This window comes from Clinocottus analis, unplaced genomic scaffold, assembly GCF_023055335.1.
Source record: "Clinocottus analis isolate CAN_PGR_092001 unplaced genomic scaffold, fCliAna1.0.p SCAF_5, whole genome shotgun sequence".
Classification (NCBI taxonomy): Eukaryota; Metazoa; Chordata; class Actinopteri; order Perciformes; family Cottidae; genus Clinocottus; species Clinocottus analis.
In genome coordinates, this window is record NW_027176207.1 from 17848964 (window position 1) to 17876763 (window position 27800).

General features: G+C 39.6%; 2 protein-coding genes across 5 annotated transcripts in view; both read left to right on the plus strand.

The window, feature by feature from the left end:
- Window positions 1-14369, plus strand: uimc1 (ubiquitin interaction motif containing 1). Of its 3 annotated transcripts, none has more exons than XM_068599915.1 (24): window positions 1-45; window positions 372-464; window positions 1008-1074; window positions 1205-1326; window positions 1719-1800; window positions 2232-2350; window positions 2463-2637; window positions 2791-2957; window positions 3502-4245; window positions 4867-4918; window positions 5063-5166; window positions 5875-5984; window positions 6218-6413; window positions 7106-7210; window positions 7844-7899; window positions 8429-8595; window positions 8886-8956; window positions 9404-9527; window positions 10267-10575; window positions 10849-10930; window positions 11011-11128; window positions 11320-11368; window positions 11815-11848; window positions 12400-14369. In XM_068599915.1, exons 3-24 carry the CDS (start codon window positions 1041-1043, stop codon window positions 12584-12586), a joined length of 3207 nt encoding a protein of 1068 aa, XP_068456016.1. In that variant the 5' UTR covers window positions 1-45; window positions 372-464; window positions 1008-1040; the 3' UTR covers window positions 12587-14369. The 3 variants fall into 3 exon arrangements, with proteins under 3 accessions (XP_068456016.1, XP_068456018.1, XP_068456017.1); XM_068599917.1 differs by having other exon boundaries at window positions 11026-11128; XM_068599916.1 differs by having other exon boundaries at window positions 8-45; window positions 372-513.
- Window positions 12584-27800, plus strand: part of LOC137802220 (hexokinase-2-like) — a 19750-nt gene continuing 4533 nt past the window's right edge. Inside the window, exons 1-9 of one of the 2 annotated variants that reach the window (XM_068599918.1) lie at window positions 16112-16146; window positions 16654-16722; window positions 18280-18341; window positions 18696-18797; window positions 24273-24435; window positions 24579-24727; window positions 25243-25362; window positions 25477-25572; window positions 26756-26855. In XM_068599918.1, the coding sequence (XP_068456019.1) occupies window positions 18696-18797; window positions 24273-24435; window positions 24579-24727; window positions 25243-25362; window positions 25477-25572; window positions 26756-26855 (730 nt within the window). In that variant the 5' untranslated portion in view covers window positions 16112-16146; window positions 16654-16722; window positions 18280-18341. Of the gene's footprint in view, window positions 12661-16111; window positions 16147-16653; window positions 16723-18279; window positions 18342-18695; window positions 18798-24272; window positions 24436-24578; window positions 24728-25242; window positions 25363-25476; window positions 25573-26755; window positions 26856-27800 lie in introns of those variants that run through there. The other variant, XM_068599919.1, reaches the window with a different exon arrangement.

The following is a 27800-nucleotide window of genomic DNA, read 5'->3' on the forward strand; positions in this document are numbered from 1 at the left end:
GAAAAGAAACAAACATGGCGCCGCGAAAGTGGGGAAAACTCTGATGTGAGTCTTTCTACACTGAATATTGTTTGGTTTATCGGTATTTTAAGTAGCCCTGGAGCCAAAAAACACAAACAAACAGCGACCTTAATTTAACTATACGGTTGATTAAACAGAATATAGAAAATATGTATTTGCTTTGCTGTTTTTAGGGTCCGGTGTTGTTAGTTGGTTTCCCTGTCAACCGATGACCTCGCGCTATTTACGCTAACTTTAACTGACAAGGTTGCCCCATAAATTTGCGTTGTCCTGGTCAGCGTATAAATTCTTCTGTTTTAAGTCATTTCCGGCTTCCCGCTCAGCTTTTCTGTTTCCACTTCAACGCACAGGCTCGAGTAAGTTTGGGGTCAACGTTCGTGCCGTCACGTCACACCGACCAGGCTGACAGATGAGAGGAAGAGGAGGACACTCTTTATCATCTGGTAATAACCGCTGCTGAGATGGGGCGATGATGGGGCCCTGTTGTTATTGGTTAGTCTAAAATCTTGTGATTAAAGCCCGGATTTAATCTTCTGAATACTGATTTTACACTTTAAAATCTATTCATTAGTCACAGTGATGCCATCAGGTTTATCTTAACGTGGGCTTGGAGACTACACATGTGTATTTAAAAAATAAACTTCATACAGAGTTGTGCAACAAACAATAGCAATAGCAAAAACAATTCCACCAACTAACATACGATAATGCTCTTTACAAAATCTTCAAGACACAATGTTAGAAAGAGCTTTTTAGAATATAAATGCTGCATATTTTCACACATTTTTCTCATTCCCCTATTAGTTTAATGAAGGCCATATAGCTTAACTGCCGCTCATGTTTCATACTATAACTTAGTGGACTGAATGCATGAGTGGTTGGTTCAAGTTTGTAAGAAACAAGATATACTGGTTGAATCTGTGCATGTGTGAACCGTGTGAAAACGGGTTATGAGAGATTTGTTTTTTTTCTTTTTCAAACCGAAGAGGCTGGTTGTACAACAGCCATGAAATTGGCCGATGCGCCTCAAATCCAGCGGCGAAAGTAGACCGGGTGAGCTACGTGTGAATTCTTCAGCCGCCTACATTCTGGCAAGAAGGGATACCAGCAGGACATTTGAGTGTTGAGTACTGGATTATGTTGTAACTCTCTAAGCTTTATTGTTTGTCACTATTGGTCACAGTTTCTCAGGAGCAGACCAGGATGGCTTTGAGGCTCAATGACGCCAGCGACATTCCCTCTGGAAGCCAGCTGGTTGACGAAAACACACAGGAGGACGAAGCTCTCGACGATCGAGACGACAATGTAAATAACTGTGTACATTAACTAGAATAGTCCAAGATAAACACAGGTGTATATCTTTGACTCCAGAAGTCCAGGGTCCCTGAAGCAGGGCCTTGTTCTAAAGCCTTTCGGCATTTTTCATTTATTTTCCCCAAACTGTTGCATGATTAAATGGCCACTTGGGATGAAGCTTGAAATGTTTCTCTGCAGGTTTCATGGAATTCAGAGTAGACTCGACAAGTCAACTGTGTCTTGATAGTAAATTACAAGAGATAATCGTGTGATAATTTAAACATAGTTGTTGAACTATTTTTAAAAAGGACAAGTCAGTTGCCAGTTAACAGAGATTTTTGAAATACAAGACTCCCATGAACTCTAGAAAATGAGAGCACTACAACCTTTTGTTCTTCCAGGTCGAGCTCTCGTCGTCACTTATGTCACAAGCTACAAGAGAAAAACGTAAAAGAGAGATGGAAAACCAATCCAAATCCAAAGGTACTATCAATATGGAGTAAAATACCACATCATGCTAGTAAATCAATAAATTTAAAATGTTCTTTATTTAGTTTGTGCAATGTTAACACTGTTCATTATGGGAAATAACAATAATGTCAGAAATAGATTCAATTAAACTATAAATCATTCAGATTAAAACCAGTAGAAAATAAAATACCAGAACCAGTTCTATGATCAAGATCCAATTTTAAAGTTATTGTGTGATGACATTGTTGGTTGAAGCTACTTGTACCTCGTTTTGAGAAGCTGATTCATTGATTCTAAAACTTGATCAAAATGAAAGCTATCCAAAGCTTAATCTATACACATGAAGTCACTATATTAGTCACATTTAAATCAAATGTCTGTAATATACACAACTCTGACTTTTTGACTCTTTGACTGCGTAACCATGTCACTGTTGTTCTCAGAGATGACCGAGGAGGAGATGATGGACCTGGCTCTGCGTCTGAGTGAACAGGAAGCCAGCGTCCATGCACTCAGAGTCCAGCAAGAGGAAGAGGCCATGATGAAGGCCATCCAAGAGAGCGTGAGTACAGAGGAGTGGGTACTCATAATGCTTTTGTGTATGCGAGCAAGAAGTATATTGTTGCAATGGTGATTAGTGAACATAGAAGCCCTTTGTGGGTTTTTTCTCATAGATGGTCAACTCTCCGACACAACCGTCCCGAAGTCGGAAGCCGCTCACCAATTCTGAAGCTTCACTCAGCATCTTCTCTCGCCGGAAACTCCTGTATGCAAATATGAAGACGGCGTCTCCCATCAATCAGATAACAGTGGAGGACGGCCGCACATCAGAGACTGACCCGGACAGAGGTCAGTCAGTGTTGTTGTTTAATATCCAACAATAAAGATGGAACAAATACAGTACATTCAATTTTTTCTTATATATAAATATATATAATGGCCGTGTTCAATCAGACCAGCAGCTGCGCATGAATTTGAAGACCTGCTGTATTGTATTCCCAGGTGCAAAAGGAACAGGTAATGAAAGTATTAACAGGCTGAAAAAGCGGAAAAGGAAAGAAGCAAGTCCTCCGCTGGAGATGCCAGACTCGTCGGAGGCTCAGAAAATCTCCTCTCAGGCTTCACCCTGCAGCTCCGAGTGTCTCTCAGTGTCTCTCGACTCACCGCAGGTTCGTCTCCTTATTCAATTCAATATTTAGTCTATAAAATGTGGGAAACCGCTGCTGGTTTCTTAAAGCCCAAGCGGATGTTTTCAAAACCTGAACCCAAAAATGAACTAACAATTAGTATTGTTATTATCAACTTAATGTTGACTCGATGTTGAAAATGGTGTCAAGTTGTCTGTCACAGTTTCCCAAAGCCCAATGTGATATTTATTCATTGTTTTAAATAGTATATGTCTTAAATGACATCGTTAAAGGTCTCTCTGGCCGTGATGAACTGACGGAATAAACAGGAGCTGCATATTCATCTGTCCGGCCCCGAAATAAACCTTTCTGCTTCACTTTCACGACTTTCATAGTGTCAGTTTCAGAGAAACATCGCGGAGCGTTTAGCAGCTAAAGATATACCAGTGTTTTTCTCAAGAGTTAATGAAGATCACAAACAAAGCAAAGAGAGAGCGAATATCAGACAAACATTTATCAGGTGAGCTCAAACACAACCCCAAAAAATGATAATGTATGTTCTTGTCTTCTCTCAACACTAAATCAGAGCTGTGACTCGACCCAGATCGACGACTGTCGGCTTCAGAAATCCCCCGTCTTCCCCTCCACTGACCGCAAAGCCAAGGTGCACGTCCCCCGGCTGAGCCAGGACCTCGTGGAGGCCTGCAGAACCTCAGGGTATGTGTTCTGCTCTCAGGACAGTTTGACTTTGACTCAGAAGCCTCAGACCGCTCAAGCCATGAGTCCCACATTTCCCAAAAGCCCCAAACGCTCCAATAATCCCACTTCGTCCAAGAGTCCCGGCTTCTTGGAGTCTGATCAGGGAGATGATGGAGAGACAGATCAGAGTTCCGAGTATTTTAAAAGTCCAGTATTTGGCAGGAATGCTCAGCACGAGACGTCTCCAAGTGCCTGCAAACCCCAAGACGGCGTCTGTAACTCAGGGTTCACGTCCGGTTCCGAGGAGAGTTTAACCTCCTCTGTGAGGTCCACGTCCCGCCGCCCAGAGAGTCCAGTGTTTCCACAAAGCCCCGGCCTTCCGAACCTCCTCCCTTCTCCAGAAAAGTCGGCAACCTGCAAGAGTCCTGTGTTCTCAGAGACTGTCGGAGGACAGACGAAGCAGAGTCGCGAACGTTGTACGAGCCCGGTGTTCGGCGGGACCGGAAGACGGGGAAATATTCAGCAGGATGAGCAGGAACACGCCAAGGATCCTTCGGCTGCTGAGCTCAAGGGTTCAGACAGCGATGGGAATTTAACCACTAACGGGTCTCCGTCTCAGGGTCTGAGGCAGGTGAGTTCAGGTGTCAAACTAAATGCTCATCTGAGAGTTGGGAGCGTCTAAAATGACTGGATGAGTGTATTTTTATTTTATTAATCTAAAACTTAAATATATTTTTCAAGAGATTTTGCCCAAGATCCATACTGAGCTGAACATTTTGAATGCTCTGCAATTTCTCAGTTTGATATCAGGAGATATCAATATTACTCTAGCTAATGGCTGATGCACCCTACCTGATTTATTGGTAGAGCTCTGATGTTATTGGGGAAGCATCACGCTGTTCTGCAACATAATTTATTATATTGTAAAAAATTCAACCCCCGCGAGTAAAAAGTCTCTTTACCTCATTTTCAGCATGATGGCATTAGAAAGCAGTCTGATGCTGTTGGGATAGTTCATTAAAGCCATTTTGTAGAATTATTATGTTTTTGTTTTCTTTAAAAATATCTTTCATAGAGTCTTTTCATTGTTGGTCTTTTATATTTTTTTTATAGTCAATCTTTCTAAAACAATTAATGTGATTTTCTGACATTAAAGGGGAATCTTCTCTTGCAGTGTTTCAGTCATAGCATTCAGACATTTTTGTGTGTTTCCCTGATAATTTCTTTCTGTTCTTCCCGCTTTTGAAATTAGGACGGCAAGACTGATCATAATCAAGATGCTGCATTTAAGTCATCAAAGTCAGGTACAGGGAAATCTCACACACACACACACACACACACACACACACACACACACTGGAGGTGTCTTTTCCTTCTGAAACTCCACTAGCAACATTAGGAATGATGTGACCAGAACCTGTGGGTCTCCTGATGTTTTCTGGTTCTAGGCGACGACGAGGAGCTTAATAACGTATCCAAAGACTCCTCAGCCGAGACGGAGCTGACGAGCGACATGACGCTACTCTGGTCTGACAACGACGACGACGTCACGGTACGGAGGCTTCCTCAATGTGGACGACCAGAATACACTCAATGCTCGAATTTTACTCCTGCATTTGGACTGCAAAACATACATTTTTTTCAATTTATTTTCAGAAGTACTACTATGATATTCTGTATTTTCGTTCACAAAGCTCTTTGCCATAGAGCTCTATTGTTTTCGGAAATATATTGACGAGCCACACTATTGCTTTTTTTTGGTGACTTGTTTTTTTTGATCATTTAAAATTATAAAGGTCTTTAGTAGGAACCAATGAGCTTGAAACTGAGAGCTACAATTGGAAAGTGTTGAAAGACAGGCGAACACATTGTTATTTGAGTCTCTTTTTTGTTGAGGATTTGACCCAGAAAATGAAAGTTAACTCTTTTGTAAAGGCTTAATTTGTAACAAACACTACTTAATATTCCTCTTGTTCCGTAAGAAGCATTGGTTGAAAACAACATTCCTCCAAAAACAAAGGGATCTGATTATTTTGTCCATTTAATCAACAGTCCAAACTGTAGAAGACTAAACACGAGTAAAATTGTAAAAAAGAAAAGTCTTTGGTTCCACATCTTCCAGTATTTTCCTATATTGCCAGTGTGTGATGAGTCATCAGTTACACAACATTATTAGAAGTATGATGAAAGTGGTGTTTTTATCATGAAAAACAGAAAGCGTTTGGCTTGTCTTCACGGTCCTCCCTCCCATCTGTTGCAGCCGATGGGCTCACCCAGCCCGGTCTTCCCAGAGGAGAGGCCTGTTCATCAGGCAGACGGTGAGGATGCAGCTCAGAACCACGTGACTGCAGCTTCTCCAGGGTACTGCAGGTAGAGAAAACACCAACATCATAAGATTAGAGGCTCTGTATCATCTTAAGAGGCTCAAACAGTGAAGTTTTTCCAGGGTTAATACTTTATTTTTAAAAGTCGAAACAAAAGAAAACCGTTTGTATTTAAGTAAATGTACCGAGTTACATTCGACTGCTGCATACTCGTTTTAACAAAGAGTGGAGGGGACATCTCTTTGCTCACTCTGACTCTCTGTATGTTTCCACAACGAGACCTTCTACCTCTTCCACGTCCACCAGCGGACAGCAGCCTTCCCCCGCAGAGCGAGGGCCGCGGCCAATCAGCAGTCAGGGATCGGTCAGCAGGGCGCCCGCCTCGCCTATGGAGCCTGCGGGCGTGCCAACCGTGCACTACTACTGGGGGGTTCCCTTCTGTCCTCGAGGGGTGGACCCGGACGAATACACGCAGGTAGAAGACTGGTGGTGTTATAAATAATTAATGCTTAATCAGGTGCAAAGTGTTCTGCAGAGCAGTTCCACTAATGAATTGATTAGAACATTGATTAAACAGTTTTGACGTTTGATGCGGTTATTTATAGAGTAAAGGTTCTTGGTGAATGACCTCATGTTGCGTCTTCTCAAATGTGAGAATTTGTGCTATGATGGGCCAATAAAAGTCCTCTGAGGTCACCTGTAGACATGCAGCTTGAGTTATTTGACCAGATGGTACGAGAGGTATGAGGCTCCAAATATTCCCCTCCATCCCATCAGTCATGGTGGTGCCGGTGACTTTGAACTGGCTCCAATGATCGAGCAACACAAAATGTTTCATTTAAATCCAAGCTTTACTGAGGGCAATGTGGCAGGTTGGAAAGAATATACAGAAATCCATGTGATTGATTTGTGTGTTCATTCAAAAAGTGGTGCCCAATAAAAAGTGGAGCGGCATGTGTACTTTAATTTCATATTTAAACAGTGAATATGATTTGAAACAGATTTAAAAGATCTTTCAGTTTGTATTATGTAAAATTAAATTTAGGATAGCGCAAAATTATTTTATTAATCATATTGTTAACTCAGTAATACAAACAATACACATGCAATCAAAATTGTACAAATTTGTTATCTAATCCTTCACTTTTGCTTCTGTTTCTTTGTCAGGTGATCCTGGGTCACATGGAGGTGTATGAGAAGAGTCTGAAGCAGGCTCAGAGGTGTCTGCTCAGGAAGGCCGAGTGGGGGGAGGCTGTCCTGCCACAGCGCGAGGTACAATAATGATTTTTTTCAATTTACAATTTGTAAGCAGAAGTAGTGGGAAGAAGAGCCCCGAGCGGAGCCATATGCACGAAATTCAATCTATAGCAAAATCGTCATTCATAAAATGATTCACGGACCGTTGGTGTTATTGCCAGCCTCTGATTCTAAAAGTGAAGCCAATGCTGAAGTGCCTTAAAGTTGATTTCTTTATAGCCAGCAGGAGGCGAAGACTCAGGTTGCAATAAGAAATCTGATTGTTTGGAAGTCTATGAGAAAATGACTCTACTTCACTTGACTTGTTCTCTTGGTAAACATTGTAAACATGTTTAGTTTCTCAATCTCTTGTTTCAAGTCTTCTTCAATAAAGCATGATGTTCATTTTGTTAATTATGGTCCATTTCAGGTCAAATAGACCATAAAGTAAGGTATGCTTTAGGGCGGGGCTACCTAGTGATTGACAGGTTGCGACCACGCCGTTGTCCGTGTTAAAACCCTTTTTCTGTACATATAAGTTTAATGTAACATTTGGTCACCTAAACTTCCTTATTTAGAGTTTGGTTGTACTGAGCTTCCCCCTCTTGTGTCACTTTTTTTTCAAAAAAATACTAGATTCATTCAACAAGCTGTATGTGTTCTTTCTAGAAATCCCCATCACCGGAGTCGTCGGCTGAATCCCCTCAGCAGCTTGTTTCTCGAAGGTAAAAACCTGCGAGAACTTTACTGTCTCTATTACTACAATGGAAATATGTCTTTTTAGCATCCTGTTAGCCTCCATGGTCACACAGGATGAAACACAGAGGCAAAGAGGTAGGCAGCGAGGTTGCTCTTCAGTCTCAAAATTCTCAGATTGTGTCTTAATCATTTACTATTGACCACCTGAGCTAATGCTACATTTATACTGTGTCCTTATGTGCTATTTTGCTCGTGGGTGTACAATAAATTAATGTACTTTCTGTTTTGTAGGAACATAAACCTGATTTACAGTTTGCTCTGTCCACAAGCATTTATTTAAATGTTTTATCAGCTGTGAGCATCTCCAGCTTTTTTACACATACTTCCTGTACAGAAGTGGCTTTGTTTGCAGTAACAGCACAGTGATGTACTTCTTCCACTAGATGTCACTAGTTAATAATGATTAGACTAGAATTTAGTAAATAGGACTGAACTACTAACCTGACGAGAGCGCTTCTGAACTGACGTTTTATTTATTTTAAACACTTCTTCCAGGCGAGGCCTCAGACTGAGAAGCAAAAATGTGGCTGCTGATCCACTTTCTGTTGAGGTAGAGGAGGACGAAGAAGACAAGAAGGATGAAGAGGAGGAAAGAGAGGGCGAAGAAGAGAAGAAGGGAGAGGAAGGACAGGGGGATACTGATGACTGTGAGGTTTGCCCAGGTACTGAAGCTCCTCATTTTCCTGATGTGCTTGAACTACTGGAGGAAGTTATCATGTGGTGAAGTTTATTTGTGTTTTCTCAACAGGTGTTTTACATCAGCAACGAGAGTTTTCTGATAATGGTTGTCTAGCTTAAAGTATTATAAAGCAAAGAGTTGGCAATTAACAGCAGAATAATCTTTTTAAGTTCTCACCTGGTGATGTAACTGGCCTCTTCTATGATTACTTAACCTTTTTTTTTATTAAAAAACAATCTGACAGCTGACAGTCTCTCTGCTTTGTCACAACAGAAACCCAACTGAGCGACAACGACGATGACAGGACGCAGGATCTGCTGAGGGATCCTGACGCAGGGGCAGAGGTGAGTTTAAATACTCTGCTTGTGCTTCGATTCTGTAGATTATCAAGTTCATGAGGAGGATAGATTCACAGTGTGTGGGGAGTCTCACTAAAACAGGACACCTGCAGACCGGTGGCATTTAAACATGAAGAAACTGATCATATCCGTAAAAGACGTCGTAAAGAATAAACTCTAAAGTTCTGTCTTTTATAATAATTAGTGTGTACTTTATGGTGTATTTAATTGTACATTAGGTCGACATAAATGAAATTTCATTCTGAAAAAGTGGAATCAACACTTTTTTTCCTGCTTCACATTACTAACACACTCGGCAGATGGCTTTGCTATCGCACGTCTTTCAAAGATCGGACACAGGATCACGTGTCACCACAGCGCCATAAAAGATCACATAGAATACCAACTAGTTTACCACTTCCTCCTCTTTTATATTGACAACGTTTTCTCCAGCTCGGGTTTCAGTTCGCCAGTAAAAAGAGTCCTGAGCCGCCGGAGGTCGAGATGATTCTGCAAGTCGATTCTCCAGCCGGGGATGAGCTGGAGGAGGAGGAGGAGGAGGAGATGGAGGTGGATGGTAAGGCTGCACGCTTTAGGCCTTTACGCGCTTGTCATCGTGCGATTAATTTAAATGCCATAATGTCTTTTCAAACTGTGTGAAAGTACTTGGGACAAAAACAACAGCGTGTGAGAAGGCAGCGTCATTTTTTTCTCTGCTTTTGCACCGTGAATAAATGCATCAACCAATCACAGTGTTTAAAAACGGACGTATTTAAAATGTACACTTAAGTGTTCAACGACGCAGAGGCAAGAATGATAACTCTTTCAACAGTGATAACAGATCAACTTCGTCCGCGATCACCTTTCACAATAAAAGCCTTTGTAAGTGTGTAAAGTTAAGTTCCCCCTGGTAAACGGAGCGCGTCTGGAAAAGGAAACTTAAACAAATAAATATATTAAAATAAATTGATATAATAAATTTATTGAGAAAGTGTTGCAACTGTTTTGATCGGAAATATTCACTAAATATTACTCATTTCTGTGTCATTGGTTTATTTGGTGTGTAAAAGCTTTTGGGTGAAATGTGCTCATTTGAGTAGATATCTCTGTAAATCTGTTAATTATTTTTGATGTTTTTAAACAAAAATTCTGGCCAGATCTTACACATTGAACCTTTTAACAAATAGAGCTGAAACCCATATTTGTAGTTTCATGTCTGTTTTGAAATTAATTTCACCGACCTGGTTGTGGTGTGGCCAAAGTTATCGTGAGGAAATAATCTGAAATATGCGTTTGCATCATGTTTTCATCCGCAGTGGACATAAAGACAGAGGGGAACATCCCTGCGAGCAGCCGGGATGTTGGAGGACAACATGTTACAAAAGAGAGGATGAAGGAGGACGAGCGGGATCCAGATGTTGAGGAGATAAAGGACCCTGGGCTTCGAAGGTCCACGTCTCCCAGACTGCAACCAGCTGCCCTCCTTCAGAACGCTGAGACCAAAGTGAACTGTCCCATCTGTCAGGGGTCTTTCCCGGCGAGGGAGATCGAGAGGCACGCCGCGTACTGCGATGGAGAGGTGGCCATCTTGGAGGAGAGGATGCCCGAGAAAGTCCGCTTCCAAGGTGACGGAAACTTTACGTTGTTTATCACACTTCACGGCTGTCAAGTGCCATTTTTTTTTTCTTTTCTCCTTTTTATCTTATCTGCTTTCTTTTAACCACGCCTGTCTTTTTATTTTTGGAAAACATTTAGATAGAGTTGATGTAAACTGCAGTTTTGGATGAAAATGTTTTATTTGAATGTTCGTCTTTGTGTGACTGTTAATATCCATTTGATTATTGTCAGCGTTGTTGGGTTGCTTGTTTAAAAAGGACTACTTCCTGTTCACTTTATAGTGTCATTAAAGCCTCGTAGGAAAAGAACGAGGAGAGCAGAGGCGACTGCTGAAGAGACGTATGAACCCTCCAACACTGGCAAGTAAGTAGGTATGACCTGTTACAGGAACAGCTCAGGGTTTTCACACAGGTTCTGTTTTGTTATTTGTATTTTAAATACAGTTTTATGTTCTGCAGGAATCAAGAGAAATGTTACATCTGTCAGAAATCCGTTCCCTTGAGAGACTACAGCCGGCACACAGAGTTCTGCATCCAGCAGCAGGCATCAAAGAACACAGCAGTAAGCCTCACTTACTTATGCAGCGATGATAAAAGTACACAAGATATGAATCTACTCACACGAGGTTAAAAAAAATTGAGAATTGAAAAACATGCGATTATACCCGTTTCGCATTTGTTTTGTTATGTTTTGGATTTGATCTATTGACGCAGATACAGAATAACTTTTTATATATTTATATTTCCTTCCAGAAGGGAAATCTGCTGTCGGCTCTGGAGCAAACGGAGAGCAGAGATTCGGGTGAGTCTAAAAGTCTTAAAAGTCGTAGACTTAGAGACTGTAGTCGTGCTAGCGGCTCTGTGACGCTGGACTTGGACCCAGTGGTGCTCTGAGCTAAATGCTAACAGCAGAAAGCAACATTTTCTGTGCCAGAGCTCCAGAAAATGTAAAGAAAATTCTCTTTTTTACATCCTCTAAAATATGAAGACTTCCCTGCTTTTCTTTAATATGTTATTCAAAGTTTACATTTGTAAAGGTTGATTAAAGGAAAACAAGTAACTGTTATTGTTTTTCTGTAATTTTACACAATTCAGGATGAATGAATCATTGACACAATGATTCATAAATGAGTAATCATCTTCTTAATTAATAATATGTAATTATATTAGTTTTTCAGCCTAAAAAAAAAAATCATCAGCAATAAACATTCACATTTTGACTGACTTGTTGTTGTTCTGTCTTCGCAGAGGCCGGGCCATCTGGATCCAAACTGCAGCTGGGGTAAAGACGTCTCAGAAACGCTGTGACATTATGATTTGAGTTACAATATTCTTTTTTTTTTTGTGGACATTTTGAACCAGAGTCTCTTACAGTGACCTCAGACAGTCAGTCAGAGTCAGCAATGTGAGGACATTCTGTCATGTGAATCAGGTTACAAAGACTTTTAAGTATCTATAAATGTAGTTTACAACTGTATAAAGGGAATAACATTTGAAAGTGGTGAAAAGAAGTTTTAAATAATGTTATAATTCAATCATTTTGACCTTTTTTTTGCGTGATGATCAGGTCAAAGTTTGAAGATATTAGATGTTATCTTAGAACTGCATATGAACAGAGCCAAAGAAAACTTTATTTATTGACAACTAAATGATACCCGATCTGTTTCAATGCAAACTGCGGGGAACATATATAAGTTTAGTAAATAATTAAAAGTGGACGTCCAGGTGACTTATATTCTTATTTAGAGGTAAAACGGTCTCGTTCCAGTTTGAACGAATGTTTTCTGTTTTCTTTGACGAGCCTTGATTTCTTGCGTCTTTGTTCACTTTTAGAGACGTCATTGATCTGCGGGATGATGATGATAACGAGGAGGACGAGGACGAGGGTGGCAGTGTTTCAGCACTCAAGATCGGCAACTCTCCCATCAGAGCCTTCACTCCGATCTCAGAGGCCACCGACTGCCTTATTGACTTCAAAAAACAGCAGCGAACCAAGACGCTCCGTCAAAGACGGAGATGAGGACGGCCTCCTGCAGGCCGGCGGTGATGACTGATAATACTGGAAACCAGAGCCTTAACTCAAGACCCCATCAGGTTGGACGTGACATTACGATTACAAAAAAAAAAGACTGTTTTTTTTTTTTAAAAACTGAACACCACCCCACTTGAATTGTCAAAATCTGACAATTTGTTCAAAGGAGCCTTATTTCGACTCTTTTCGTGCCACTAAATTTAACGTTTGTATGTGTTGAAGGTGTTTCAGACTACCTCTTTATGTGTTGAAACATTTCCTTTATGTTGCTTCAGTTCTGTGTCGATTCAAATTCCTTCTAACAAAATGTTACTGGCCTTCAACTTGAAATATGAGAAGCAAAGTTATTGTTTGTCCCGCTAATTGGTGGCAAAACTGTCCATCGGTCCACCACTCACCTCTCAAATATCTCAACGCACATTGGATGGATTGCCATGAAACTTAGTAAAGGTATTCATGTTCTCTAAAAGATTAATCCTCTGATGTTTCATCTCGGGACCCTGCAGGTCAAAACCCTTTAAGTTTATAAAAGGAAAACGCAACATGCCAAATATTGGCACGCTGACTTGCTAAGTGTTAGCATGTGTAAATGCTAACATGAAGCATGCCAATGTTAGCATGTAAATATGCTAAATCATCGTCATGCTAATGTATAATGTAAAAACAGCATGTTACTCTAAAACGCTTTACAAACACAATACTGGAAATGTACTGCGCTAACTGTACTAACGTTCACATGCTAGCTACCGCGTGTTGATCTGTTTAGCTAATGCCGATAATACAAGCTAAGTGTCACAAGACCTCTGAATCACATGTGATTGAACGAACAACCAGCCAGTCAGACCTGTGGAGGCTGACGTCATCTTCCTCCACCAGAGCCAGAAGAATGGAAACAACATTTGTTGAATTATAGCCGACAACTAAGAATTATTTTCATTATCGATTCATCCGCAGAGTATCTTTTCTTAAAAAAAGAATTATTATTTCTTATCTTTTTTTCTTAATCAATTATTTGGTTTGTCCTAAAGAAAACAGCAGAAAATATAAAAAGTTGACATCTTCAAATCCAACCAAAATTTCTAAACCCAAAGATATTCAATTAATAAATAATTCATGATAAAGAAAATCAGAGACCATCCGGTTTTTAATTTCCAGTCTGCTACTGAGAACGCACTTAAACTCAAACTCAAAACATCAGTGGAAAGATCGAGACCCGGATAAAGCCCTGCAAATATTCCTTCTGAGAGAAGATTAAATCAGTCTGCTCACTGCAAATCTGCAATTGTATTGTAAAGTCCTTGAATTGTGAAATTACCAGATTTGATCCAATCTGTTTGTAAACGGTTCACATTTGTTACCCCATGAAATGGGATTCAAACCCATTTCCTGTAAGATCCCTCGTCACCTGTTTTCCACTATGTCAACTGGACTGGAAGTGCAATTAAGTTGAAGCCTGAAAACTCTGTTTAGATCAGAAACTTCCTGGTGGAGGCAAAAGTCATCATAACGTATGTTTTGGGGGAATCAATTTCCATTTGTGACGATCAAATGTGCACTTAAGCAGCTTAAACACTGTCCTGTAAAACCAGTTTCTCTCGTCTTCAAGTAGTTTATTTTTGGACCACATTCATCACCCCGAAATATTAAGTTGATGGAGATACAATTCGCTTGTTGTTGGGTTTTTTTGTCTTTGTATCGACCTTAAATACTGTATCAGCACTTTAGAGTGGAATTTGCTAATAGAAGTAAACTCACTGTAACACACTGGTCACACATGTTGGTTCATTGAAGGAAGAGATACACACCTTATGTTTTAATGGGTGAAACAATGTTATTTTTTTCTTATTTTGTCCTTGAGAAGAAAAAACTAATCACACAGATACAGCTTGTCTCGTCCTTTGTGTGCAACAGGCGGCCGTCGTTACATTTCTACTTGAATTTCCTGTGAGACTTTGTTGCAATGCAGCAACGAGCTGTTGAGTTGCGCAAGTCTCTGTCTCAATGTTCGGTTGCACCAATTAGGGTCGAAGTTTAGGAGAATCGTTACTAAGTCGAGTTCAAATTAGCTGTTTGAGTGTGAAGTAAAAAAAATGAAACTATCTGTGTACACTTCAGGACCAAAAGTACACAAACACACCCACACGTACACTTTCCACCTGTGATGGTTGTACATGTGACTCTTGACACCTTGGACGTTAATGTGCTGCCGTAACAGCGGTGGTGGAGAAGCATTGAGATCCTTTACTACAAGTAAAAGTACTACTAGAATACTGTTGAAGTCCTGCATTGAAGGTGTAACCTCTGTCAAAGTAAATAAGGAAAATGTACCTAAAAGTAGAAACGTGTCACTGATATACGATGATACATTAGATTATTATTACTCGTGCATGAATGTAAAATCAGCATCTTTTTGTTGTAGTTCGTTGAGGTGGAGCGAGAGATAATTTTATATTAACTCTGGATTTATTTATTTTTTTACCGCAGTTGGCTTCACCGACTGTTTATCTCCATCAATCAACAGTGGTGGTGCTTTACTTTGCTTTTTCTTTGTCTGCCAATTTTCAAATATTCTCTTCACATTTGTGCTAAATGTGGATGGAAACTTGACTGTAGCTTTAAGACAAACTTTCACCTGAGTCCTGAAAGGTAGAAAGAATTCTTTGTCAGACACGTAGGAAAAATACAACCAAATATATATACATTTTATTTTTTTAACGTATGTTTATGTTCAGATTTGACATGAGGCTTCGTCTTTAAAACTTTTTTTATTCATCAAGTAATAGTATTTCCTGTTAGTTGAGAATAAGATGTTTGTAATGAACAACACATTTCTTCCCTTTTTGCATTTTGCTCAGAAAAAAAACTAAAGTAAAGACTCCTAATGAGACATTGATCGAACTCTTGGACCGGAAAAACTGGCACAACCTGTCTGGTGGACTCAGTGGATTCCAATCTGTCTGAAACAGACAGTTCTTAACTATTAGACACACTATGTTCTGGACTGCTTGACATGAAGGGTTTCACTAATTGGTTGAAACCACGTTTATTATGATAAATGTGCTCAAAGTATGTAGTCCAACCAGCCGTGTTACTTCAGTAAAAGGAGCAAAACTGCTGTAGAAGTCTTGCATTTAATATTTTAAAGTAAAAAAAAGATCAAATATATATACTTGTGTACTTAAGTACATCACTTGAGTAATTGTACCTCCACTAATGCCAAACTCCAGTTGTTTGAGTCGGTAACTCGCAGCTGTGAATGCATGTCAACGCATCGTTGATGCCGCTTACTTTACAGTGGATGCATTACGGAGACTCTGCGCTCCTCGTGCGTCTTTACGCGCGGAGAGACATTTCAACTCTTCTCTCGTGACGCGCGTAAAAGCCGGTTTTCTTTTGTGAAATCAGCTGTTTGGATCCATCGTCGCGCCTCTTCTTGTTGCGACATTGCCGCTGCAGAAGAAGTGGGTGTAAACTCGCACTGAGCTCTCGCACTCGTTTCGTATTCCTCGAGGAAGTTGCCTTCTGTCCGAGCGGCGCTGAACACACAGGTGAGTTACTTTGCTTCGTCTTTTCTTGTGTAAAGATACACGTGTTTTCACCTGTGAGAGGAGCTGTTCAGAGAGAGAAAGTGGGTTCCAGTAATTTGGAAAAATGAAGCCAAAGCTCATAAAAGCATGAAACTGTGGATGCCCGTTTGAGAAAATGCCTTTCTCTTTGAATGAAAACGTGTTCTCATCCTCCTTGTTTCTTCACATGTGGATCCGCTGTCCTCATTTAACCCTGTGTGACTTTACTAGTAATGTTGCCCTTTTTATTTATTCATCTGTTCATGAACCAACTGGTCTGGTGTTGTTTGTCTGTTGCCTTCAGAAACCTGACTCTCTTAAACCCTCTTAAAGTGCGTAAATCTCTGTTTCTGCTGTTCCAGTCGGTGTGATGTTATTTTAAAGTTTAAATTACAACCCATACTGTCAGTTCTATGTGGGAACACAAACAAAAGACAGCAGCTGACGTGAGCCAGAGCTTAACATGTCATCTGCTCTGTTCCTGCTCAGGTGAGACTCTAAGGGGCGTGGCTAAAATACAACCTGCACAAAGACACTCTGCATCCAAGTGGAAGAAAAGTGAGTCTCGCAGGTTTTCATTCACTCTAACGAGGACAGTTACAATCATATAAACCAAAATCCTCTTCTTGGTTGATTTAAACTTCAGCAGCACCGCTGTGTTTCCTGTAACGTGGTTAAAGGGGCACTGCACCCAAAAACTTGTTGTATAAAAGTATCACTTAACCCTTTACTTCAATGAAGAATGAACGTATTTGCAACACAGAGGACTTAAAGTATTACAATTCAATACATTAATTATGCAGCCAATATATTTAACTATTGGATTATTATGAATTGGTTTCGTGTTTCTTTAATGTTGTTGAGGTGGAACTAACTACAACAATGTACCACTTCATTCATCATCATATATAATAACCTAAGCTTAATAAATAAAAGTACAGTGTCCTTCTGAAATGAAGTACGTCAACACTCAGCAGCTAAATACTCTAGATTAGTAATCACTGTGGATGTCCCGATCTGAGCCCTTTAATATTTACCAGCGATTTGCGACACATTTGATCCACATTTGATGACACATTTGATGTTGAAAAGAAAATATGAATTAGTGCAGCTTTCAAGTTATAATCCGGGCTTAGATGATGTTTTTCTACTGGGCCAGAATTTAGATACATTATCTAACACGAGCACCTTTTTATAGTTCTGTGGACAGAAATTATTATGATGGATTCAGTCAAAAAAAATCAGCATCGCCTGTTTGACGATCAATATCCTCAACTAAACATTTACAACAGCAATTATTAGTTGCAAGTGCTTGCTGAGCGCTTGCTGGTTCATACTATTTTATTTTCATTATTCAGTTTCAGATAATGTTCTCTGATGTATGGGATGAACTCTGATCTGACCCTGTGTTTAAGAGGTCAACTCCATGTGCTCAATCTCAATGCTCAATGGATCCTCAATATGTGACTCCTGACCTCGGTGCTACGGGACTTTTAGGTTCTTTTGATGATGCAGTTCCCAAGATAGACGCCTCCTTTACCAGATAAACTCACATGGGGATGTTTCTGGTTACCGCTGCCTCTCCCAGCACATTGGTTGGATGCATTCCCGTTTAAAGTTTACTTTCGTTTGGGTATTTATATGTATGCATTACAGCGTGTTTGGACCAGCGTGATGGACAACAGGTGGAAGTGAAATAAGGACTTGTTCCTCTTCTGTGTGTCACTTGACCTTCATGCGTGGGAACTAAATACTCTAAACCACATGATCTTGAGAGAAAAAAAGGATTCTAGGTGATTTATTTACATTCCTGGACAGTAGTTAGTCATTTTGAGTCACAATGTAAGATCTCTGAAACGTTGACAATAACCTCTGATTAGGTGATATTTTTTTTCTTCAAACAATCCATGTATTAAACTGAATTTGAATACTTTCAGTTTCATTCTTTCACAAATAGGTCACTAAACGGTGTCCTCTTACTATTCCAAATGCCAAAATCACTCAGAGGCAGTGAATAAAACATGCAGACACTACTCGGGGCTAAAAAAACAAAAAATGATATATCGGTAGCAGTTTTTATTTACAGATTACTCACCTAAAAAATATGATTTTTAGGTGTATTTCATCCTGTCAGGACTCTGATTGGCTTCAGGCTTGAACATCAACGTTGGCCTAAGGTGAGCCTACAAACAGCAGAGCATGACAAATGTATGCATGTGGCTGTTAAGTCTGTCAATCCACCGCTTTGTTTAAGACGGAAATGTCGTACGAGCCATTTATTGTCCTCAGATGATCCATCGTACTGACTTTAGTGATCCTCTGACTTTTCCTCTTCACTCATTGAGGCTCTTAGTCTCGTTTCACCCCCCCCCCCCCTCCCCACCCTCCAAAAAAAGATTAGTTTCCATCAAATACATGAATGTGTGGGCAGAAGTCTCACATGCATGGTTTTTAATGCCACCAGCGTTTTGACAATATCTGTGTGTTTTGTATTTCGGGTGAACTTGACCCTTTTAAACTCTTGTGTCCAGATGAGCAGCGAGCGCAGCGCACCGATTTTCAAGGAGGCCAAAATGAGCGGCGCCACCGCGACTCTGCACACGGACGGCATCCCTCCGGACGCGCTCAGTAAGGTACGTGACACCGGAGGAGTTTATGTCAGGAAAGATCTTCTGATATGTGAGTTTTTTAAATTCTGCAACATTTACCAAACGCAGAGACGCAAAGTCCTTTTGAAAACAACAACACCACATTCAGGCTTTGTACAAAAAAAAAAGAGTTATGCATAAATTAAATTAAAATAAGAGAAGTTATGTTAAAACCAAAGGCAGTAGTGGAAAGTAACAAAGTACATTTACTCAAGTACTTCATAATGTTGGCTGCTTGTACTTTACATGAGTATTCCATTTGAAGCTACTTTATATGAGACAAATATTGTATTTCTACTATACATTTATCTGGTAGCTAGTTACTGTGAATATGAAGGTTTTACATCTGATAATATGTACTCATTTTATAAAATATGATGTATTGTAGATAAGGTACTGTCCAGATTGTCACACTGATGGGCCTCATTCTGCCAAATAACTACATAGTTTAACACTTTTTTACTTGTAGTGGAGTACTTTTACACTGAGGTATAACTCAAATATCTTAATTATATCAACACTGAAAAACATTACAAACAAAGATAATAATTAGAATGCAGACGGCGCTATTGGTATTTAATACAAATGGACAACAACACATGAAGACATCGTTTCAGACGTGTTACTCACAGGTACAAGAAACAGCCTGTTTTGGGAAGTCAGTGTTGTTGCTGGGAGGATTCTTAGATGAAGAAATCAAAGACTTTATTAGTCTGATTCATGCAGACGTCAAGTCACAGGATCATTCAGTGTACGATGAACAGTAATTACGTAACTTTATTAGTTTAATATTACAATAGAAGACTTCCAGTTTTCGGCTTCATGATTAAAAGTTCAGAAGGTTTATTTTGAAAAACCTCAGAGGACAAATTCACACCCAAAACTCTTCTGTGTTACTAGAAAACTCCACCCTGCTGATTAATTTTAGTCAATCATGAAGTACATTTACTCACTGACTATATACTATTTTGATGTACTTGTACTTTACTTGGTTAATTCCATTTCCTGTAACCTATTTTCCTACATTTTAGGTGTAATTGATTTGAATTTATCGGAGATAAAATATATATTTCACAAATGAAATTTGAATATTAGTATGTTAATAATACTTTAATAATCCCCAAGTGGAAATGTACAGCAGTATAAGTTAGATAGAGTATATACCCTACCTTCATTTTTCTGCAATATGAAAAAATAATTCAAACACTCATATATATTATTCTGCAAATGACTACATTTTGATGCTAATACTTTTATACTCCAATACAACTTGTATTCAAGACTTTTATTTTATATTATTTCAGGCAGTTTGGTATCGCTACTTTTACTTCTTTCACCACTGGGTCATCGCTCCAGGGCACGTTGGCACCGTGATGAATCGCAGGCTGGTGAAAGCCAATGCAAAGGATGTCTTTACATACTCTAAACCGTCAGTCATAATAAAGGAATGGAGTGAGTGACTCATTCATTTCGGGAAAAAACAGCAGCAAGCGTGCAGAGACACGAAAGAAAGAGAAGAGATAACTACGTGAGAGGAGGAGGAGGAGGATGTGTGGTGGAAGGGAGGAGGGGATCGCAAACACACCTCTGGAAAGCTACTGTAAGTCATGACAGATAATGGTTTACAGTGTTGCTGTCTGCAGAGACAGCGTCCAGACCTGATCCGGGTACCATGGTGCTGGAACCAGGTTTAATAACAATAATACAACTTTATTTATACAGCCCACTTCATATAAACAAATGCAATATCATGTGCTTTCTCGTAAGTGAGAATACACAGAAAAAGATGTCTGCAAAAAGTAGAAACATAATAAAAAAAACAAGACAATACAAATTATGAAAAAAAAAATTTCAAATGGAACAAAAATGATGAAATAAAGAAAATGCTTAATTTATTTGTATGTATACACACACACACACACACACACACACACACACACACACACACACACGGACACACATTTTGTAAAACAGTTTATGTTGAAGCTAGTTTAAAATATCTTTGATATAAAGAGTTTGGAGAGTGCTGTTTGCAGGAGCAAAGGTGTCAGGAATGGATGAATATGTTAGTTTAACTTTAGTTATGAGCACATTAGTTGTTAGCACATAAGTAACTCACGACATCATTGTGTGGGTTTACAGTTCACCTGAGAAAATACCCGATTCAGGACTGAAGAGGGTCCATGCGGGAGCCGGTCCTGGTTGCTATCCGAGTGTAGCCTCAGCTAGGTTTAGTACCATTTATTATCCACTGCTCCTCCGTGATTTTATTACTGGACTGTCGAAACTTGCCTGAGCTATTTCAGACACTTACAGTAAAGAAAAAACAACATGGCTGCCAACAAAATGTTAGCCATATGCTATCATGTCGCAAACTGGTGTGGTAGGTAGGGGAACCAACCCAAGCCTCCTTGTTGAAACCTAAATCTACACAAACACACACAAACACACATCCTGCCCAGACGCATTTCACAAGTTCACCCACACAGTTGTTAGGACATGTTTGCTTCAGGTGTGTCTGGATTCAGGAGGTTTCAATATTGGGTTAAAGAGGGTTTGGTTGAGGACACAAACAAAACCCAACGTAAAAAATAAAGTAGGATGTACCAATATGTCAACAAAGCTTAAAACACAAACAGCGTCCTGTGTCTGTAGTTTTGGTGAATCGTTTGATGACTAAATGTGTGCAAAACATTTCCATTCATTTCACTTGCAAATATTAGTATGCTAAACGAAGATGTGCACATGGGAGTTTGTTAGCATGTTGCTTGATGTTAGCATTTAGCTCAAACCTCTACTGTGCCAAAAGCACACTAACATAGCTGGGGACCACTTCCCAATTTATTTTAAACTAGAGCGCCCCTTTAAAGTTAGCCAATGTCACTTCTTTATGTAGCCCCCAATGTCTCATTGGACATATACAAACTATGTGTAATAGCAGCAATAATATATTTATATATATATATCACGAACATAAAAAAAGTCACAGCCTTTTTACAGTAATCGAGGACCTCTTGAAATAGGTTTTGTACCCTGAACATTGTCACAGAAATGTTTGTTCCTCTGAAAGCCTCTGTGGGCGTTGTTCTTACCCAGAACCCCCCTTTGTGGCCTTACTGCTTCATAGAAACTCTTGTTTCTGTGAACACCTTTAAATAACAGCGCCGCTCTTGTGCTCAAGTTGAAGGTTACTTTTATTATCCAAAAAGAAAGTTCTTTTTTTTTTTGGGAGGAGCCAATAAAGACACACAAAGGCACTCCATAGAAACACAACAGGAAACTGCACATCATTCCCATATGTCTCCCCTACAACCCTTACAAAACTACCAAGTCATACACCTCTGATTTAATCTGACTTTGTGGTTTTTAGTCTCTAAGTTGGAAGTTGCGGCATACAAGTTGTGAAAGAAGGTCTTCTGTAGGTGTGATCCCACCTGTACGCCATACTGTGTGTAGAGCGTGTTGGAGTTGCAGTTTGTTCGTTCCCTTCTCGGTGCAGCTTTTGAAATCTGAACAATGTTTCTGCAGCTTTAACCGAAGTGGGAAAACAGGATGAGAAGTGTGAATTGTTGCTGCCATCTCCAGAGGATCATAACATGTCAGGCCGGCCAGGCCTCTTCCTGCAAAATGTAACTCTGAAACATTTTGTTTTTCTAGAAATGTTTGAGCATATTAACACGACACATGTTCGTCTTTTTGGACCACATTGAAATGTAACAGCAGGTTATACGTCCCCTTCAACAGACAACTAGGTGAAACTGAATTACAGGGATTAAAGCTCTTTGTGTTGGCTTAAATCCAGACTGAGGTCAAGTTGGTCAGCCATCCAATGTCAGAAGAGGGTTTGATGTTATTTTTCTTAAACTTTAATTAAATAACAAATAATCGATTCTCAGGAACCGAACACTGAGACACAGAAGAACACAAACTCTATTTATTCACCACAAAGTGTTTTATCCTTGAGATCTGCCGACACATAATGCAGAGCTGGAAAATCTTTGGGTGTGGACTCTAACAGAGAACATTTCTCCTGCGTCAGCGTCTCCTTTTTTTAATGTATTGTTTTACTTGCATGCAACACTTCTCCTGATTGGCCAATAATCTAAACACTGAAGCCACTGTACTTCTCTGATTGGGTATAAATTAGAAACTGCATCATGTGTCGTGACACTTTTACTCACGTGGAGGTGCTAAATCACAAAACAACGTTATATAACTGAAGCTCTTCCCCACCTGTACCTCACTTTAGCGAGCTCGTCTTCCGGCTCCTCGTTATACGCAGACTCGCTGAAATGTCTTCACTAACGAGGCGAATTAGTCACAGGTCACGATGACCTCCTTCCTTTATCTCACTCTTTGATCTTCTCTGCCTCTGAAATGAACTCAGGTGGTTCCTGGTCTTTATGTTATTACTCTTAAAAACGCACAAACATGAAATAGTATTCATTGTGACTTCCACTTCCCGAGGAGATCATTGTCCATAAACCATCAAATCAATAAAAAGAGGCTTCAGAACTTGCCCCAGAATCCTCACGTTTGTAAGTTTTCCTCCGTGTTAAAGTGATCCGGTGACCGTTGTCCGTAGGTCCGTGGTTACTCTGTAAAGAGGAATGTCTCATTACTACTTCGGCATACTTATGATGCCAAAAAACCGGGCTCAAGGGAGATTTGCTGATATTCTCTGTCGTCATATGAAGGCCGAAATGTTGGCGTTGGCATGTTTTGACAGTTCAGTGCACATTAAATAACTGATGTATATTCATGTCACCTGTCAAAATATCACTGTAGACATAAGTGAGGAAGTTCATTCATGAAACACGATCCGCAGCAACGGGGTCAAACCCCGCCTCTTCTCTGAGCTCAGGAGTTCTCTTTGTCTTGAGGACTGTTGGTTGTTAGATAAGATCCTTGTCAGCTTTTTCATACAAGCCACACATATTACTAAAATATGTACCGCTTTCTAACTGGTAGGACGACGTTGTTCAGGTTTATTTGAAATGTCTTTTCATGCGTAGCAACCCAAAGAGCTGCAGAGCAGCAGCAACGGAAACGACAATTTAAAAATTAATTTCAAATACCATTTTACAGTTGCAGTGTCTCGAGTTTGATAGTGACGATTTTGAGGAAACGATGCCATCTTGTGGATACATTGTGTGAACTATGTTCTACCTTCACTTTCTTATTTATGTTTTATTTTATGTAAAGTGTATTATTCATTTTTCTCATATATGTTGTTTTGTTGTTGGAAAAAAAAATGTAAAGAAACAAACAAATGAAGCAAGCTCGTATATAAAACATATGGCTGTTCCAAACTGAAACGCTTTCTCTCATTTAGATTTTTTTAAATTTTTGATTTATTGGCATAAAAAACTTTGTGGACAGAAGACAGAAAGGGAGGGAAGCCTCATTCAGAAAAGTGGACTTTGTGTAACATGTTGGCGCCGCTCTCTCTCTCTGCAGGTGCAGAAGTACCTGCAGCCGCTCGACCTGTCTCTGGAGAAGCTGCAGGAGGTTTCTGCTCGGCTGAGGAAGGATCTGGTTCGAGGTTTGGGGAAACACACTCACCACAAGGCGCCTGTCAAGATGCTACCCACCTTCGTCAGGGCCACTCCGGATGGGACCGGTACCTTTTTATTTGATTATTCTCAATATCCTATTTTCATATTCCTGATTCTTTACGCTCAATTGCGTAACACTTGCCCCACGATCAACCGACGCGCTTCCTTCCTTCCTTCCTTCTTTCCTTTCTTCCTTCCTCCTTGGCAGAGAAAGGCGACTTCCTGGCGCTGGATCTCGGTGGAACGAACTTCCGGGTGCTTCATGTCCGCCTGATGGATGAGGAGCAGAAGGTGCTGAAGATGGACAGTCGGATCTGTACCATCCCGAAAGAAATGATGCTGGGAACCGGAGAAGAGGTGACGCTGCATTTAAAGAAACAACATTTTAAGATGAGAACATGTTTTACTTCAAATTAATTCCACAAATAGATTCACGGGAGCAGTTTTTTCCATCTCTCACACACACACACACACACACACAATGGTATGCAAACCCATTTCCGCCGCACAAAAAAAATAAATAATTAGGACCAAACCCATCACTATAGCTGAATGTGGTGAAGTAAAAAGCACAAATATTTACCTCTAAGATGAACCAGAGTAGAAGAATATCGTTCCATAAAATGGAAATGTATGTTTACTGAACATATTTGACACTAAAATGTCTTTGGGGATAAATCAAGGATCAGTTATGCATCTTGTAGCTCGAGTGTGCAATGAGAAGCTGCGTCATTACGGTAAATATAAGTATCGGATCAGGCAATATTGAGTGACTTGGATGATGATCGGAGCCAAAAAGACACACCTACTATCTATACATACTGTATACATCTTTTTTAAGACGATAAATATCCGTTTTTCTTTCCGTCCAGCTGTTCGACCACCTCGCCGCCTGTCTCAATGACTTCCTCGTGTCTCAGAATCTGAAGGGACAAACTCTTCCTCTGGGCTTCACCTTCTCCTTCCCCTGCGAACAGAAAGAAATTGACAAGGTCAAACAGACACACACACACACGCACACACACACGCGCTATACAATTTTAATCTGGGATTGGTTTCCCCAAACCTCCCAGCTGTGTTTCATATGAAATGTTCTCTCGACACAGAGCATCCTGATCCGCTGGACCAAAGGCTTCAACTGCTCCGGAGTGGAGGGCGAAGACGTGGTGAAGTTACTGAAGGAGGCCATTCACCGGAGAGGGGTCAGTCCAAAGCACTGCTGCTATGATATGAAGCAACATGACGAAGGGTCATGTTCAGAGCTGCAACAATAAGTCGCTTCATCAGAAAATGAATTGGCGATTATTTTTTTACGATCTATAATCCTCATTTTTCAAATTAAAGAGTCTCAAATGTGAGGATTTGATGCTTTTCTCTGATTTACATCAGTGGTGGAATCTAATATAAATAGTGTACTTTTTACATCTATCTGATAGCTTAACTAGGTTATTTAACAGTTTTTGTATTCAAACCATATGAAGAATTTAGAGAATATTGTGTTCTAATATATTTAAACTAAGCAGGAGTTGATCAAATATTGTTAAATTATCTTTTCAAGCAAAATCTGTTAATGGTTGCAGTTTAAAAAATGTGAATTTTTTCTGCTTCTTCTTTAAATCATGTTAATTGTAATATATGAGTAGTAACTTTGAGGCTCTGGGTAATTATGATACCACTTCTAGCTATTTTTGCAGCTCAACTTTATTTATAAAGTACCTTTTATAGTCACGCAGCCCAAAGTGCTTACCACAAGCAAGAATAAAACAGTAAAATAAAATTAAAAATCAATCAGTTAATAGAGAAAATAATCAGAAGCTTATTACATAATATGGTAGCGCATAAACACAGTTATAAATCAAGAATGAAACATTTATAATGGTTTATGAATGAGTTACTAATGAGTATTCATGTTGGAATAATACTTTATAAATGATGAATTCATTGCTTTACTAATGCTAAACAGTGTGCACTTGTTATACTACTCATAATAAATATAATCATTAGTTGCAGTCTAACGTGAGATATGATTTAATACTTCCATAAACGTTGCGTTTTGGTATCGTGGTAAAACAAAAACAAATCTATTTCTACACTCTTTTGGTTTGTGGCAAACTGAAGTAACATGCTGCCCAACCTGCTTTAGTTTCCCAGAATGCACCTCTAAATCTTTAATCAGTGCTGTGAAGTCGCTCCATGTGGTCATTTATCTCTCGGGATGTTTTTGTCTCGTTTCCTTTGCTCGGACTCCGATTAGAAGCAACGTGACATTCTGCAGTTTCTCTTTGCACAGTATGTGTGTAGGCAGGTTATTTGGTATCCAGATTATAAATAGGAAGCACATACACACCTGTCTGTCTCTCTGTCTCTCTCTCTCTCTGTCTGCAGGACTATGATATAGGCTCAGTTGCCATGGTGAACGACACAGTGGGCACGATGATGAGCTGCGGCTACAGAGACAAGAGCTGCGAGATCGGCATGATCATTGGTACACATTTATTTTTAATAAGTAAACAACTTCAGCATGTCATCAGGTGAACCTCACAGGAAAATAGTGTTTCACTGGATTTCTAGAAAATATCTGTGATTTTTTTAAATGATTTTTTTACACACATTTTACACAAATATTCATTTACATTTAGTAAAAGTATCAATAGTACATTGGAGAAATACTCTGTTACAAGCACTAGAAAACTTGTCAAAATGAAAAATACTTCAAAATAAATAGCTTCAAAATATATAACATTTTAAAGCTAATATGTAAGCTCCTTTTAATATAATGATTGATTAATTGAATATATTTAGTATTAATATTTCCTGAGTAACTAATGTTATCAAAATATACTGAAGTAAAAAGTACAATATTCGCACTTGGTATAGTGTGTGTGTGTGTGTGTGTGTGTGTGTGTGTGTGTGTGTGTGTGTGTGTGTGTATCAAAGTATCAAAGATCTACTGAGCTTAATTAGGAACCTTGTCTTTCTTCATAAGATCCTTCAATAGATATCGCGCCGTGTTGTCGTTTCCTTCCTTATTTCTGCTTTTAAAAAGGAAGCCCAACTTAAAGGAGAACGACCCCAATGTTTTACATTCGTACATGTAATTCCTCAAGTCTGAGACAGTCCAAAAATATTGGTAAGCATTAACAAATCCCTCCCAAAAAACTGCTCCATGGGCAATTATTTGACAGATATGTTATTGATGACACCGAGAGAGCACCAGGAGAGATGTTCTAAATGTGCATTTTCTGTTTTACAAACCAGAGCACCAAAGTAGAGTAAAAAACAGACTCTCGTGCACCGTCTCCAGTTATTATAACATCACACATCACCCTCTCTTACATATCTTTTACATACAATATGTCCACCTTTTGGTAGCTAAGCTCATCGTTACAGACATCACTGACAAAACACAGGAAGTGTTCAATAGGCAAGG

Bases quoted from the DNA above. Each gene is read 5' to 3' on its own strand.
- uimc1 (XM_068599915.1), top strand. From the start codon at position 1,041: ATGCGCCTCAAATCCAGCGGCGAAAGTAGACCGG. The intron at 7,211-7,843 runs GTACAATAATGA...TGTTCTTTCTAG, and splicing joins CTGTCCTGCCACAGCGCGAG to AAATCCCCATCACCGGAGTC. The intron at 8,957-9,403 runs GTGAGTTTAAAT...CGTTTTCTCCAG, and splicing joins ATCCTGACGCAGGGGCAGAG to CTCGGGTTTCAGTTCGCCAG.